Source organism: Lagopus muta, chromosome 5, assembly GCF_023343835.1.
Source record: "Lagopus muta isolate bLagMut1 chromosome 5, bLagMut1 primary, whole genome shotgun sequence".
Taxonomy (NCBI): Eukaryota; Metazoa; Chordata; class Aves; order Galliformes; family Phasianidae; genus Lagopus; species Lagopus muta.
Genome location: NC_064437.1, coordinates 41655795 through 41672755, shown reverse-complemented (window position 1 = coordinate 41672755; position 16961 = coordinate 41655795). Strand labels below are relative to the sequence as shown.

Sequence of the window (16961 nt, the reverse complement as noted above, 5' to 3'; positions counted from 1 at the left end):
CAGTGGATCCCTTAGGACAGGCAGACTTAACCCCTAGACCTGCTGTTCTCAGGGTGCCCATCATGATGCACCAACCCAGGGCTGGCTGCTGCCTGTTGGGAAGGATGAAATGACAGCTTGGACATGAAGACGGTGCACGGTCCAGGGAGCCAAGTTGTTGGTTTGAACGTGTAGAACATTATTGCTCGTGAATTATGGATAGTGATTGCACCTTCTGGATAATAAATTATTGAGCTGACAAGCTGGATGGAGACCGTGCAGATAGGGACGATGCTGCCTGCACTGCTCCTGAGCGGGATCTCTGCCTGCAGCTGTGGGAGCAGCAGATCAGAATGTCACCGAGTGCCACCCAGAGAGCAGTCCCAGCTGATAGGGGAATTTCCCCAGCTGGAAGTGTTTCCAACCCAAGCCATGCTGCTGCTCTGTATCGGTGATGGGGCATGGCACCTATTTATCTGGGAAGCATGCAGATCGCAGATGGGCATCCCTGGCTGGGGATGGCATTGCGGCCAAGCCTGACACATGCCCCGGTGTAGGTACTCCCTGGTATGATCGCTACACAGTATTGAAAACCCCACGCTCTTCTGGTTTCCTAAACATTATCTGGGTCCCGTTTAGGTTGGAGGTCTCCATAGCATCCCCTGGCAATGAACGTCCATAATCAAATCGTGGGTGGTGTGAAAAAAGCACTGCCTTTTGTTCGTCCCTAAATCTGCTGCCCCATAACTAGATTTGGGCACTTCTTGCTTCTGCACTGGGAGAAATGGGGAATTATCACTGGCCCTGCCCCTGCTTCATGGGGCACAGAGCCTCTCCCACCTCACCCCTTGCCCAGTTCAGACCTCCCCTTCTGCCCGTTTGTCACTGGGGTGGCTTTGGAGGAGGGCGGGCAAGAGGGTGACACCGGGCTGTGACCCCATGGGACCATTGGCGATGCCCTGCGGATGCTGGGCAGGATTTCCATCCATCGCCACGGAGGCTCTGGAGTCAGGGGAAGGCGATGCACCGTCCTTAATCGAATCACACGCCAGCGGCACTCATAAAGCTCTGCAAAGCAGAAAGGGCTCGGGAGCCGCTCAACCACAAACGCCTCCTCCTCCTCCCAGCACCTCTGCACAGAGCCAGCCTCCCTCTGCGTCTCCTACCTGCAAACAGGCTTCAGGAGGGGGCTGCAGCCTGCAGTTATTGGGGTTACCTTGGGGGCCAAGAAACCCCCATCACCCCTATTTTTGGCCACCCCAGCCCACCTATGGTCCAAACTGCTGCTGAAATCTGGGTGGGAAGCGATGCCTAAGTCTGGATTGCAGCCAAAGGGAGCTCTGTCTCACCAGCTGTGCTCTGGGCCTTTCTTCTGCTTGCTGCCCACCTGGTTTCAATGTTGTTCAATGCTTTAACACCCCTGTCTTGGCCACACCAAGGCTGGGAGTGCTGGGACTTGAGCTAACTGCAGGCACCAGGTCACTGGGGGAAAAGTAGGGGCGACGGGCAAACACCCAGGAGGAAAAACAGCCCTTTGCCTTAATGATAGTTTGTCATGTCATATTTTGCTACGGTTGCGAAATAGCGGCCAACTAACCATTCATTTGCATTGCTTTAATCCATATTTTGAATACCAGGCAGTGTCTTAAACACCACCAAGTTTAACCCCCACGCTCTCACTGGGTTCTAAAACACACCCCACACAAAATGCTCACTCTGCTCCTGAGGGGCCCCTCCACACAGGAACAGCAGTGTCTGATGTTGTGGTGACAGCAGTGGGCACTCTGATCTGTTTTGCTCCTCTTCCAGCACATTGCTCTTCCCCATACACACAAGCTGAAGGCAGCCGGGCTAATGAGCTGCTTGCGCTGTCCCAGCAGCAGGACCCCCCTCTCCATCCCTGCAACCACCACCCTACCTCAGGAACAGAGCAGCCGCCTGCCCTAAATCCACCTCTCGGGGTGCCCATGCTGTGCCATCCCCAGCACGCTGCGGGGCTCCCCCTGCTGCCCGCAAACCCCCTCTGCAGACTGGAACGGGGATCGGGGGTTGGTTCCGAAAGGGCTGAGCGGAGGCGGCGCGGGGCTGAGGCCGGTCGCAGCTCATCGCAACTCTCCGTCCGTGGCCACGCCCCCTACCGCGTGGCTCCGCCCCCCGCCCCGCCCCGCCGCCGCGGGCAGCCCGGCAGTGTGGCGAGGCGGGCGGGCAGCAGCGCTGTGCTCCGCTGGGCTCCGCGCTCCGCCATGCCGCCGGCCCGCCGCCTCCTCCTGCTCTTCCTCCTCCTCCTGCTGCCGCTGCACCGTCGCTGGGCGCTGGCCGCCGCAGGTACGGGGCTGGAGGGCTCGGGGTCAGCGGGGAGAAGTTGTTTTTTGGGGAGGGACGGACCTTTGGCTGTGCTGGCAAAAGTTCGCTGCCGTTTGGCTGGCTCAGCGCTGCGGCTTCGTGGCCGCGGGTTTCGATTCGTGTTTCCTGTTGGAGCGCTTTGGGGTGGGGGGCATCGGACCCACATAGCTGCACCCCGAGAAGGGAGCGGGGTGGCCGCGGGTTCCTGCGCTCCTACCAGGCGATTCTGTTTTATTCTGTTCTGTTATTCCGTCGTCTTATTCCATTTCATCCTGTTTTTCCTCGCCATCCACAAAAACCAAACCGGTCCCGTCCCTGTCCATGACACGGCTGGCTGTCGCGTCCCCCCGGGTCAGACAGGCAGTCCTTCGGGCAGGGTTTGATGTTGCCTTCTTTCCAACCCGGCTGTTGATGGTCGGGGAGCTCAGCGATCTTTTTCTTTTTTTTTTTTATTATTATTGTTTTCTATTTTTTCCGCTATGGCTTTTCAAAGTTTCCTGTGCACAACCCAATCTTGTGATTGAGATGCACTTGAAATAAATGCTGCCCTTCCGTCGGCAGTCCCTGCGCAGACAACAAACAGGCATTGCTCCTGCTGCCCTCTCTCGTTAGCACTCCTCTGATCCAGCTCAGCCTTCACTATATTTATATACACGAGTGTGTGTGTGTATATACATATATATATTTCTATATATACATTCCCCCCTCCCTATAACTCACCAACATCTTCTAAGGTTGGTGGCTCCAGGAGGCTGTCACTGTATAGGATCTATGAGGTTGCAGTCTCTATTCAATCTTGGGAGGAGAGGGGCTGAGAGCATGCTGCAAGCCTGGGTCTGTCCCATGTGCAGGGCTTGGAAGAAAGGAGGCTGGGAGGGAAGAACAGGTTGAGCCTGCCCGGGTGAGCAGTCTTGGGGGCATGCTGTGGGGATACAAGTGCATTGTCGGGTTTTGGATGGGATGGATATTGCAGATGGTGATGCTGGGATGGGTGCTGGTGGTCCTCTGGGTATGGCTTTTCTGTGCTGATACCTGGAGAACGTACTGGGGGGATGCAGCTGGTGGTGTGTGTATCGTCCCTGCTGTCTCTAAGAGCTGCGATTCCTGCATTGGCACCGTGGGCAGGTGATGGGGGGCTGCCCGAGGACCTCTGCTCAGGTCCGGGCCTGGAGTGCAGAAGGAGGTTTTGCAGTGTTGTCTCCTTGTCCCTTGGCTTTTCCATTATATTCCCTTGGCTTTTCCATTACAGAGGCTCCTTCCCTTCACCCCATCCCTTTGGGTTTGCAGTTTGAGAGCCAAATTCCTTGCTCAGTGCCTGCCGCCTCCATGGGGACACTCGAATTGCTCGTGGGGTCCTTTGGATCCCATCGGCCCTGGTCTCTGCTTTGCCTCCCTGTGGTTTGCTGTCATTTGCCTTGTGCAAGGCACTTTGCTTGTGAGCCAGCTGACAGCCCCTGCACTACAGGCACTAGGCAGGGTGCATCCTGAGGTGCCGTGTGGGATTCTCCCCCCAAACCAGAGCTTTTACCCATACAGCACCATGGGAGTGGGGAGCCAGTGGCATCAGGGTGACGCGGCTCCTCACATCAAGCTGGAAAAACAAAGTGTGAGCTGCAGCAGGGATGCATCAGTGCTGTGAAATGCACAGCATGCAGGGAGAGCCCCCAAAAAGTTGCTCCGGTGTCGCACCCGGCGAGAGAAGCTGAAGGCAGCTCCCTCCCACGTCGAAATCTCTCCTGAAGGGCGCTTAGCACGGCTCAAACGGGGCCGTTTGGAACGCGGCTGTATAGCTGCTGTGCACCGGCATCGCACCGCCGAGGTGCTGCCGTGCCTTGCCGTGCCGGGTGGGAGAGAGCCGAGCAGCAGCCCCGCGCTGTGCCGGGCCCTGACTCACGGCGCAGGAATGCGTCGGGCTGGCGGCCCCGGAGCCGCTCCTCGGCTGCGCTCATCCCAACCCCGGGGCTGAGCTGGGGCCGCGGGGGAGTAAGGCCCCCCGGCTGTTGGTTTATGCTTCTTTTAATCTGGGGGCGCCTTTGGGAAGGGCAGCTCCCCGCCTCCCCCTCTTCCATCAGCTCGAGCTCTTCGGGTGCTGGAAACCCCCTTCCCAGAAAGCAGAGCCCTTCCCCGAGCCCGGAGGTGCGGGATTTGGGGCTGCCCCAAACGCTTCCTTGGGATTTGTGCGGATAAAGGGTTGCTGAGGAGGAGGAGCGCGAGCAAGGCTTGCCTCCGACGGATGGGGCTGGGATAATCCCCCCGGCATTTGGCAAGTGAATGTTTTGAGCCAGTTAGCTTTTGTTGCGCTTTGCCTGTTTTAAGGGAAAACTGTGATGTTATTTATTTAGTTATTTTCCTGCCCTGGAGATGGAGGACAGAGAGTTGAGACACTTATTAAAGAGTAATATACCGAGTTATGCAAGAAGCAGAAGTGCAGCGAGGTAGTGAAGGGACCCAGAAGCTTTCCCCCATCCTCCTGGCGAAAGCAGAGCACTGGGGCAGCAGCTCTGGGAGGTGCTGTGGCTTCTGCTGTGGTGTAAGGAATGGGGACTGCCCCAGTTTTCAGGCTGAGAGGGGGAGGGAAGGGGGCTTGGCTGCCCTCCTGCCTGCAAGCATCCTCCTGATCCCTATCAAACTCTCCTCCATCCGGACACGAAGTCAGTTCATGGCATCTCCTGTGCTAGCAGGGTTCTGCTGGTATGGTCACCTTTCCTCACCCCATTCCCCTTCTTCCCAAGTCCAAAGCTGAGGGATTGTTTCCCTTTGAGAAAGCGTGGAAAATCCCATTTAGTGACATTGAACATGCACTAAACCTGCGCTGGGCTGCCTTTGTGGGGCAGCGACCACCGCGGGAGGAGAGGCAAAGTCCTTGAGGGTTTCCAATGGGCTTTGGGTAGTTATTGGCCTTGGCCTTTATGGATGAAGAGAGCAAACACACCAGTGTTGGGAGCACCCAGGTGGGTGTCCTGGGCTGGGGTGTGCATGCTCCCAGTAGGTGCTGTGGGCGGTGATGAAAGGACTGCGTGGCGTGGGAGCTTTCCTGGGGCAGCAGGCAGGAGCCGGCAGCTCCTCGGGACAGGTTTAAAGAGGGGAAGGGCCACGCCTGGGCTGCGCTTGGGTGTTGTGTGGCCTCCAGCCGCGATGCTTTTCCAGGTTTGCTGACGTGAGCATATCCAGCCCACAGCCTCCATCCCATCTGTAACAGCACAGCCCTTCTCTGGGGCCAAGCAGCCCGAGGGTGCTGTGTTCAAAGGGCACAGGGCTTCTCCTTTCCCCATGTGTAACTTGGGAGAAAAATGCGTTCAAACATAGTGAAGGAGTAGCAATCCCCTGTGGAGACCTGCTCTTGGATGCTGCCACGTTGCTCCTGTGCTGGAGTATTGCTGGGGAACTTTCTTCTTTTTGAACAAAGCAAGCTGGAAAGCTGTTTGTTTTGCTGCATGCACGAAGGATTTCTGAGCACTGAGGGCTGTGCTCAGTGCTGTGAGATGGCCTCAGGACCCAGCACCAGGCTTAGGGTGTCTCAGCTGTGTCCTCCATCCCTCTCTGGGGACCGGATGGCCGTGTTGCAACGTGCACAGAGTCACTTCAGAAACAGCTTAGGGCAGCGGTCACAGTGGATGTATATACAGCAAGGTACAGAGGCACAGATTTCAGGCCCTAGCATTTATACAACAGCATAAAAAAACCACGGCTGGCTCAGCCCAAAGCTGGAAAAGCGAGCTCCAAAGCTGGAAGCAGGGCTGGGCTGCTTCTCTCAGAGCGGTGACTAACAGGGGTTTTTCAAACAAACGCTGGGATAAACTGGTTATGCAAAGCGGGGGGAATCGGGCAGGTTTCTCGGAGTCTGCAGCAAAAGCAGCGAGAGCGGGGCGTGCTGGGGCCGGTCCTGCCTGCTGGGGAATCCCACGCGTGGCCACACAGATCCGGGGGCTGGTGGTCGGGCATTGGGAAATGCCGGTGACCCCACAAAATAGACAGAAGATGTATTATTTTTGCAAGCGGGCCACTTGCCCCTGACGCCCACCCTTGGAGCATCTTATGGATGATACCCACGGGACTGGCTGCTCTGCTTGTCCCTGCTGGCACAGGGCTTGGGAGTGAGATGGATTTTTGGGGAAGGGCTCAGGCTAGGGAGAGCCTACAGGAGAGAATGCAAAACATATGTCTCTGCCAGGGTCAGATTGCGTGCCTAAAAGAGCATGGAACAAAAGGAGTCAGCATCTCACAGATCAGGTCCTACAGCCCAGTTTGGTGCAAGAGGACATGGGGAGGGACCCAGAGAACCCCCAGATGGGCTGCGAGACCAGGGCTCCTGGGAACCAGCAGTGCTGGAGCTGGGAGGGAGATCCTCCAGGTTGCACTGCTTTCGTGGCTCTGCACATTGCTGGGGATGGAGGAAGGAAGGGTCCAGCTGTCCCCTCCCCATATCAGTGGGAGGAAAAGGGATCACTACAGCAGCTCCCAGCTGAAATCCTATGGAAAAAAACTCACCTAAGCTCCTGCTGGATCCCTGCCTCACCAAGGGCTGCTTGCTGTGGGAGCAGGGCAGTGAAAGCACCAATCTTAGCAGGGAAATTGCAACCCCAAATCCTCCACTTTGCTGAAAATATCAAGGTTTTGACCAAAAAGCTTTAATTTCCATCATGCTTTGCTGCCAGAACTCAGCCTCCTCTAACGCCAGCTCTGGGAACTCACAGAAAGTGCCCTTAGGAAGGATCTAAACCCATGGGGCAAGCAGTGAACCCTTTTGACGGGGGGGGGGATTGCTCTCCCTTTCCACATACTGAAGGCACAGAGACAACTCCTGGCACTCTCCAGAGCTGTGTGCAACCTGTCAGCTTGGGAACCATCTGCTCAGCCCCGGTGACCACCGTGTGGGATGGGATGACAGTGGGGAGCCAGTGCTTCAACCCCAACAAATGGGTACAGCATCCTCATGGCCAAGCTCCTATGCCCAAGATAGCGAAAACCAAAACCCAAGTATTTATTTTTCTCTCTGTCTGGCTTGTTTTTGTTGGTGGGTTTTTTTTTGTTGTTGTTGTTTTTTGGGGGGGAAGAATTCTTTTTTTAGCCTGACTTCCTCAAGGAATCCAGATTTTTTGGTGCTGTTTGTGTCTGCAGCCCTCCCCCGCTTCAGCTCCCAAGTAGACGTCTCGCAATTAAGTGCTGCCTGATTAGGAAATTAGCACTGAAGTTTTTATCCAGGCGAGCTGGTCGGCCCGTGAAGGGAGAAGGATCTATTAATATCCTACTGAAAGATGAAATATAAACTGGCAGCATCACACTCGCCACCTACACTGGGGACCACAAACAGCGCGTGGGTGTGAGCATTTTGTTCTGGGAATCTATAGGAAAGCAGCTCACATTCTGCTGCCGTGGGACCACGTGGGGTTGGCTTGTTTATGAATACAGGTGCTGCAATAGCTGTGGCCATTATGCACTGTCATGCGGAGCAGAGAGCTGGTAGGTAGTTTGGGAAAGCTGTGAGCAAGGTGAGGAGCTGAAGGATGGCTTGGGGTCATGGCAGAGGATGTGCGTTGGCTGATAGCCTGTAATTATTGCAAAAGGAAATGGTCCTTTGCTAATGAACGCTAAGTGGCTCCGCAGCAGTGAGCCTCTGTGTGGCCAAGGAAGAGATGGGAGGAAAGGGAAAGATGAGCTTCCTATCGCGTGTGTGTGGGGTGGGAGATGCTCTGTGGTGAGGCCATACTGTGTGCTGGGGTGGACTTGCTTAGTGCAAAGGAAAAATAGTGCAGAACCGTGAGGTTGGAAAAGCTCTCTCAGCTCACCCAGCCCATCCAAACTGCCCACATCCCTCAGTGCCACGTCTCCACTGCTCTGCATCACCTCCAGAGATGGTGACTCCCCCACCTCCATGGACAGCCTGTGCCACTGCATCACTGCTCCTTCAGAGGGGAAATGTTTCCTAATATCTTATCTGAACCTCCGTGTCACAACAAATGGAATTGAGCAGGCATTTGTGGGAACTGTGTGGTCTCGAGGCTGTGGGATGAAGAGCATCTTCATCCTCTTCTCAGAAAGGTGATCAGAATGAGACCTGGGATTTGGGAAAGCAAAACATGCATTCCTCCAGCTTATTCTGGAGAAAACGCACGCAGAGAGATGGCATTGCTTCTAGCTCAAAATATATGTATAAATCTATTTTGGGGCTGCTGAGAATGCGGCTGCCCCTCGTGATGCTTCGCAGCTGAGATCACTCCTGGCTGCACTGACCCGTGCTGGAGGTTTTGGTCACAGCCCGGTGGTGAGCTCACACTCCTTGTTTGTGCAGGCAGGGAGGAAAAAGCTCAATAATCTAGGATGGAAAAGTTAAACAAAGCAATGGAGAAGCACTGGTGAAGAGAAAACTTTTGTGTTTTGTTTTGGTCTAAGTCTTCACCCATGGCTGCTGTGCTGCCCAGTTTGGGCAGGAGCTGCATTTCCATGCTCGTGCGGTAGAGTGAGAAACCCAGAGTGTTTCTGACAGAATATCAGTGAAAGCTGGGCAGGGTTGTTCTTCTCTTTAGAAGGAGGAATTAGGCCTTGTTTGTGGAATAACTGAATTCCTCCAGTGCTGATTTGGAAAGAAATGCAGTCAGTTTGCAGTGGCATTTGGGGAGAGGTGTGAAAGGTGGGGATGCAGAGCTTGGAAAGCCAGTTGTCATCTTTGGGGCACTGGGGTGTCCCCAAATGGGCCACCATCCTGTATGTGGCACTTCTGGAGCAACCATTGTCCCAAATGCTAGCACTGGGGTGCAGACCCTTATGTGGAGGGGGCTTATACCATCCATGTGCCCTCACCAGGAGGGAGATGCAGGGCACCGAGTGGCTCTGGATGCCGAGCATCCCCTGGAGCATTCTGGTGTTCATTAATCAAAGTGCCTCCGGCTCCCCTTTCAAGCTGTAATAACCAGAGCTGAGAGAGTCAATCCATATCTATTTAAAGCACTTCGATAAATAAAGATACTAAATAAAATCACGGCGGCCCTACACTCTCTCCCTGCTCCTAGGGATGTTTTTTTCCCCTCCCGACGTTCTTCTGGATGCATCTTTAAGAGCAGGGATGGCCGCGGTCGGTCCTTTCCGTGTGCCCAGCACCAACCTATGGCGTGGGGTGTCTGCAGGGGGACAGCTGGGGTGTGCGGAGCCCCGATGGGGAGGGCACTGCGTAGGAGTGTGGGAGCACCCAGAGGAGGAGCAGAGAGGCGAGGAGCCGGCTCTGCCACCTGCATGACGCTCATGGGAGCCGCGGGCTGTTAGCTCTCTCGTTTTCCCTTCCCAAAGACGAGAGCAGAGGAGCGCTGGGGGAAGGATACAACCCGAAAGCCCCCGGCGGTTTGTTTTGAGGACAGCGTGTTTGCTTTCACAGCGTGCCGGAGGGGATTGCGCTGCTACTGTCAGCAAATAAATAAAATAAGAGCTTTGTTTGAAACGAAGCTCTTTCTTCTGCCGGCTAATTAGGCGAGCTGGTACCTGCAGTGGCACTACCCGGCACCAACCGCACTGTTTGGGGCGTCGGCGGTTTCTGAGCTCCGTCAGCCCCTCGCCGTTTGCTTTAAATCCCTCTCTCCTGGCAATATGCGCAACCCTCGGGGCTTGGGGGGAGGCGGCACGGCCCGCTTCGCGTGGATGCGGCTGGGCTTCCCGTGCGGCCGTGCCGTCGGGGCGCGGAGCGCAAAGCGGGGGGTCCTTTCCCCCTCTCCCCCCTCCCTCCCGTCCCAGAGCTGTCGCAGGAGCAGCCCCCATCCCGCATTCCTCGAGATAAGGATCCTGTCTGGCGCCGGGGTTTCAAATGCTCTCCTGATTATCAGCAGGCGCCGGGGGAGCCCCGGGCACAGATAAAGAGGGGCGGAAGAGAGAGGAACTCCTGCAGCCCGGTCCTGCTTCTCCCCTGCCCCACCGCGCCGGGGGAAACCAAGAACGTTGAAAGGGTGTTGGTTTTTCTTCATTCTTCTTCTATTTATTTTTTTTCTTTCGTTTTTATTATGATTTTCTCCTCCTGACCGGCTTTACCAGAACGTCCAGCTCCGGCAGCTCCAGCCGCAGCTGTAATGAAAGGCAGCGGAGGGGCACGGCCCCCAGCCCCGGGGCCCTTGCTCTGCGTTCTGCATCCAAACCCTGGGGAGGGCAGGACCAGAAGGGTTTGAGCTCATCTCTTGGCAGTTGTTCCCCCCCACCTCCTTGCCTGTTTGTCTGGAAGAAGCACAGAGCATGGAGGTTGTCACCTCTGCTCCATGCACAGGCATCCTACACAGGCACAGGAACTTTGCGAGTCTTGGCATTGCATCTGACCCCTTGTGCTTTGCACATTTGCCACTGTATGTCCCCTTGTCCGTTGCAAATTTGGTATTGCATGTGACCCCTTGTGCACTATGCATCTTGGCATTGCATGTCCCCTTATGTGTTGCATATCTTGGCATTGCGTGTCACCCCTTTCATCTTGGCACTGTACATCTCCCCATGCATTGCATACCATACCAGAGCATTGCATGTCATCCTGTGCATTGCACCGACTGATGTGGCATGCTCCCCACCAGCCTTTGCATTGCGCATCTTTAGAACTGAGAGGCAGAGGAAGACACCCTGGTGTGCATGGTGCTGATGGCTGGAATGCTGCTGCAGCCAAGAGGCATTTCCCTGCAGCACTAACGCTAGCTCTGGGGCAGCTGCTGGCCTCCTGCTCCTCTCCTAGGCACCAAGGGAACAGGGCTGGGTGGGACCTCATCACTGGGTGCCCTACAGCACATCGGTGTGATTGCTCCCAAGTTCTCTGCATCAATTAGTTGATGCTTTTCCTTGGGGTGAGCGCAAAAAAGAAATGACCGCCACCACAAAAATAAATAAGTAGAGGTGTTTCTTGTTTTTAGAGCACAGAGAGAAAGCGAGGGGGGGAAGGTGGAGAGACAATCGTTTTTTATGGCTTCCTGGAACTGCCGGGATGTGGGCAGGACAGCAGCAGGAGCAGATAGCTGGGTGATGGGCTGCCAGCTCCCATCTCGCTCTTTCAGGCCATAAATACAGAGGCACCACTTGGGAAGCAGAGAGCTCGTTAAGCTGTCAGCGCTTCCACAGCCGGGTCGTAAATGGGGCTCTGGACTGGGGTATGGGCACCACGCCTCATGGGGCTGTGGGGTCCCATTCGCCGGAGTCCCATTGGCACAGAGAGCAGCACGGCAGCATGAGTTTGGTGCACCTCAGTGATGGCCTTCGTGTTGGTAACCCCCAAAGCGGTTGTGGAGAGAGGGAGGAAAAGGATGAGGAATGGAAGGTGCCAAGGCCCTGTGGGACCATCTGGCCCTTCCGTGGGATTGTGTCTGCGGGTTTTGTCCAGTCCTGCCCCAGAGTCCACAATACCCTCCCTGCTTCCTTTGGAGAGATGATTCCATTGTGCATGGAGGCACTGACTTGAACCCTTCCTAAATGTAGGAGTTTTGGTACAATGGAGGTAGGGAAGAAACAGATTGAGTCATTGCATTGTTCTTTTTAATCAGCTTTGCCTTCCATTAACTTCCTCCCACCCCCAAAGCCGCACTGAAGCACTTGCTAAGAGAACTGGGGAAGCTAGTGCCGGGCTCCAAGATGTGGGGCTGTTCAGGCTGCAGCTGGGGAATGAATGGGCTCTTCCCATTAATTGCCCCTGGGTGCCCTGCTGCAGGGCCTGGGTGAAAAGGGTTAGGAACAGAGGGTAGGAAACAGAAATAAGAGAATAGCTCCAGCTCTGTGTGTTCTGCAGTGCTCGGGGCATCCTGCACCGGGGCATTCTGCAATGCTTGGGGTGCCCTGCAGTGCTTACAGCTCCACTATGGGGCATCTCTCAATACTCCACGTGTCCTATGGTGCTCAGGGCATCCCGTATTGGGACATCTTCCAATGCTCAATGTGACCTGCAATACTCAAAGCCTCACAGTGGGGCATCTTGTAACACTCAGGGCATCCTGCAATGCTCAATGTCCTGCTGTGCTCAGGACGTCCTGCACCCGGGCATCATGCAGTGCTTGGGACACCTTGCAGTGCAGTTGCCTCCAGGAGTGCCCTTTTGGGGTAGGGAGGCAGGGCTGGGCACGGTGCTGGTTGGAAGCATGTGTGCAGGTACCACGCTGGGCTTGGTGTGCAGGGCAGTCAGGCCAGATGTTTCCCAGATGTTATACTCACTTCCTGTCTGGCTCCTCCACGTTCGGCTTTTTATGTACTTGTTTGTTTTGGACTACAAACAAAATAAAAAGGGTTTTTATAACCCCGCTCCCAGGAGGCTGCGAGTTCAGGATGTAATCTGCAGGCTATTCACTATTGTCTGGCTGCGTCTCCCTGCCCCCTGTGCTGTCCCTGGGCACGCATTGCTTTGTTACGGTGACTTTTTCCCACATGACGTCTTCTCTCAAGGGATGTTTTCCTTCTTGCCCCCCTCTGGTGCTCAGGGTGGGAATATGTCCCGGCTGCTTTGGGCTGGAGGTGGGAGGAGGAGGAAATCTCATGGTTTTTTGGCTCGATGTCACTGATCTCCATGGGCTGTGCTGCTGCTGAGGACAGGAAACTCGTTGCACTGATGGTACCTGTCCCAGTGGCTCTGGAGGGGCAGAACCTGTGCACGTGTGGGTATTCCTGGTCTCACTTCATTTTTTCTCTCTGCCTCTGTGGGGTGAAGCCCCTTTTCCTCTTTTCCTCTCTTAATTGCCTGTTAAATAATTTAAGTATTTAGGACGAAAGGGCTGCAATTACCCATTAATTTGCATTAGTAATTTATGTATCAGGCTGGATGGACAAGCTGCTGCCATAATGGGTCCCTTCAGCCAGCAGGAGCTTTCCTGGAACGGGAGCGGTGCTTCCCACCACCTGCACTGTTTATAGGGCACTCTGAGAGCGCCCCAAGAACCGAACCTCAAAGCCTGGCAGGCGTTAAATGGCACAGGAGGTTTGGAGCTCCTCAGGAACGACGTGTTTGCTGTTTGTCTGCTGTGCAAGACTTTTTGTGCAATTAGCTGCTGGGGTCCAGTGCAATTCCTGAACTGTAGCATTGGGCAGCACTGCATGGTGCATGGGTGGGGTTAGGCAGGCCGAGGTTAGACCCGTGGGGCTTTCTGAGGGTGAGGGTTTCTGAGGCTAAGTCCCTCAGCCGAGGCAGCCTGGGGACGTTGGGTGGCCAGAGCTTATCCCCAGGGCTGCAGTAAAGCTGCTTGGAGTGGGGGGTCGTGGGCATCTACTTGTGCTTTGTGTCTGCAGCGTCCCCCTGCAGTGCATTACAGCAGCAGCACCTAACCTCCATCCCCTCAATCATTCCATCCATTCCATCCCTGTGTCCCAGCTCTGACTCCACACTCCCAATTAGCACCAAGCAGGGCCTTTGTGAGCACATTGCTGGGATCCCACCGCTGCTGGCACCCCATGCCCAGTGCCCAGGGTGATGATTTATTGGTGCTGACAGCGAGTTGGAGCCAGGTGCCACAAGGTGCCTGCAGTTACCTGCAGCAGTGCCATACTTAGAGCAATTAGCACAAATCATAGAATCATTAAGGCTGGAAAAGATCACTAAGGTCATCTAGTCCAGCCATCAGCACATCACCACCGTGATGGAAATGCTCCTGCATGGAGACTGAGAGCAGAAGGGGGTAAGGTCAGGGGGTACAGTGCTTCAAGTTTGGTTTTCCTCCTTTTTCCATGCACAGAGCGTTTCTCTCAGGCCCCTTTGGGGTCACCTCTGTCGGGGGCTACGGGCGCTGGGAGCAGGTTGGGTCACAGTGGAGGGCAGGACAAAGGGAGGAAAGGGGAATGCAGCACTGTGGGAACGGGGAGAAGAAAAGGTGGAAGGGCAGCGAGGGCTGGCTTTGTGCAGAAAGCTTCCACTCGTGAGTCAGGGATGAGAAAACAGTCAAAAGGTGGAAATTGGCAGCGGTGAGAAAGGAAGAAAAGGGCTGCACTGGCTCTGGATCCCGTGGCTCTGAACATCCCAGTGGTTTTGTCCCAAATGTCAATAGCTTTTTCCTTGCCAACATCAGGGATTATTTCATTTTTTTTTTCTTCAATCTTTTTCTATCCCCGTCTCTCCCTCCCCCTTTTTCCCTTCTGTTCGTCCTGTATTATCACAGCCAAATGAGAAGGGAGGGAAAGGGCAGAGAAAGAACAGCAGCGCAATATTCCCATCCTCCATCCACGTATGCTTTTCTTGATCATAGCAACAAATCTGAAAGATTAAGGGCAACTTTAAAGACCATTTAATAAAGTGCTCTTCGCCAGCCACCGCTGCGATGCTGCTCCTCCGGGTAAATTTCTAGTTAATTTGGGACACTCAACTAGCCTTTTTTTCCCTTTCTTTTTAGCATCAGGTGTTTTCCCACGAGTAGCCTGGCGTAGAGGGAGCAGCCTTCCAGGACACTTCTGTGGCTTCCCAGGTTTTTGGGGAGGGCTCATGCCATCCCCCTTTCCCATCTGGGTGTCAGGATTCTCCATACCTATGGGATGGACATTGGTCTCTCCCAGGAGGAACACCCCATCCGGAGTGTTGCCGTTGGTGTTGAGAAACTGCTCTCCCAAAAAGGAGACTCACATGCATGTAGTTCTAAGGAGGGATTTGGAAAATGATCGGACAAGGGGGAATGGTTTTAAACTAAGGGGAGGTTTAGGTTAGATATTGGGAGGAATATTTTCACACAGAGGGTGGTGACACATTGGAACAGGTTGCCCAAGGAGGTTGTGGATGTCCCATCCATGGAGGCATTCAAGGTCAGGCTGATGTGGCTCTGGACACCCTGGTCTGGTGGATGGCGACCCTGCACATAGCACGGGGCTGAAACCACATGGTCATTGTGGTCCTTTTCAACCCAGGCCATTCTATGATTCTGTGATTTCTTCCTGTGCTGATTTAGCGCAACATGAATGACGGTTTATGATTCTTTTGGGACAACAGTGGCAGTAAGTCCCTGTTTGCTCCCTGTTTTCTTTCCCCCTCTCTCTTTTCTTGCAGAATTTATTGTTCTTTTCCCACCAGGAGCGCGGTGCGTGCCATCCGTGTGAACACACGGTGCGTTGCCGCATTGTCTGCTGCTGGCGTTCTTCCTTTTAGGAGCCAAAGCAAATAAATGAAGTCCGCGTAGTTATTATATCCATTAAAAATAGCGCCGCGGCTCGGTAAACAGAACAAGCGATACAAGGGGAACACAACAATGGAATTAAAATAGCACAAAGAGTGGTGCCTGGGCCCGTAATGAGAACCAGAGCTAGATGGAATCTTGCGATAGTTTTCAAACATCATCACTTCCCTGAAGGAAATGCATAAAGCAGCACAAAGGCACCGAGCACAATAGCATATAACGGGGATTTGCTCCATAATTCCTCCTCCTGTTCTCCTTTGCTTGGGTAGAGTGGGGCAGAGCGAGGCACGTGTCTGTCTAGTGAGAAATGAGCCGGTCTGGGCCGTGGGGGACCTGCTTGGCACGCTCCTCCTGCGATTATCACGATCAGAAAGATAAACAGAAAGAAGTGTGGCGGCTCTGTAAATGCTTGGGCTCAGTGTGCTGTGAACACGACTGTGCTGCCTGCTCCCAGCTTGGGGCACTGCTTTTGCCATCTGGATGCCTGCAGACCCTCAATGGGGGCTGCAGCAGCACAGGATGATGCCCTGCACCAAGATGTGGCCGAGGGATTTTGCAACAAGAAAGAGTGGTTTAGGGTTGGAGAAATGTGGAGTTTTTTTGCATGCAAAACACCCCAGCTCCTCCGTCCCACCCATTTCTCAGCGCACACTTTGCTTTCAATGTTTTCCCTTCCACTCCCAGTGCCTGTGTAATAAAGGTGCACAGTGCGGGCGTCCGTCTGCAGGCTTTTAATTTTGCTGGGAGAGGAATCTGCTTATTTTCTCGAAGGGTATAATTAGGGTTGGCTGGGAGCACCCCCTCATTACTGCGCGCTCTCTAATTACAGCATTTGCCTGCTGTGGGGAGCCGGATGGTCTAGGGAGCCAACAAGATATCCCTGCCACCCTGTCCCCTGTCCTGGGGCTGTGGCCACAGTGAAGAGCTGGGAGCATGGAGGTGATGGAGTCACTTGGAGGTGTTCCAGAGCCAGGGACATATGGCACTGGCTCAGTAGGCAGGTGGGATTGGGCTGGGTGTGCTGAGAGGGTTTTTCTAACTTTGTGATTCTGTGATTCAATCCCAATGAGGAAAAGGTTAATGTGCTGTACTGATGAGTTAACGAGCTTGGAGCTTTGCATCAGCAGATTGCAAGCTCAGGAAGGCAGCGCGTCCCTCGTGGGACATGGTGGCAGCTTGCTGTGTCCCCTGGCTCTCTTGCCTGCACTCATGCTGGTTTGCATCAGCCCCAGTGGGGATTTGGTGCTCAGCGTGGGCTGAGGCATCTGCAGCCATGGTCCTTGGGTTTTGTCCTTGGGGCATCCTGGGGGATGGAGCAGCTGCTTATGTGCAGTGGGAGGGTGATGCCTGGGGGCCCCCCAATGTTCCTATCAACTAGGCACCTGATTCTCTGGCACTTAATTCCTGCACCACGTCCCTGCCTCCTATGGGCACCCCCCAGGGTGAGGGGCACTGGGCTTTGCTGCCACTAATGCTCCTGTAATCTGACAAATATTTGCAAGGATAACAGTTGCAGGAGGGAGGATTTTAGCACTGTTCTGTGAAGGTGTGCTGGAGCTG

The 16961-nt window shown here is 54.5% G+C and overlaps 1 protein-coding gene across 2 annotated transcripts in view; it reads left to right on the top strand.

Annotated features, from left to right (window-relative positions):
* The first annotated feature begins 2150 nt into the window (after window positions 1-2150).
* The window catches only part of UNC5B (unc-5 netrin receptor B), a 30919-nt gene continuing 16108 nt past the window's right edge, over window positions 2151-16961 (top strand). For both annotated transcript variants that reach the window (XM_048946503.1, XM_048946502.1), the window contains exon 1: window positions 2151-2304. In XM_048946503.1, coding sequence (XP_048802460.1) covers window positions 2223-2304 — 82 coding nt within the window. In that variant the 5' untranslated portion in view covers window positions 2151-2222. The remainder of the gene's footprint in view (window positions 2305-16961) is intronic.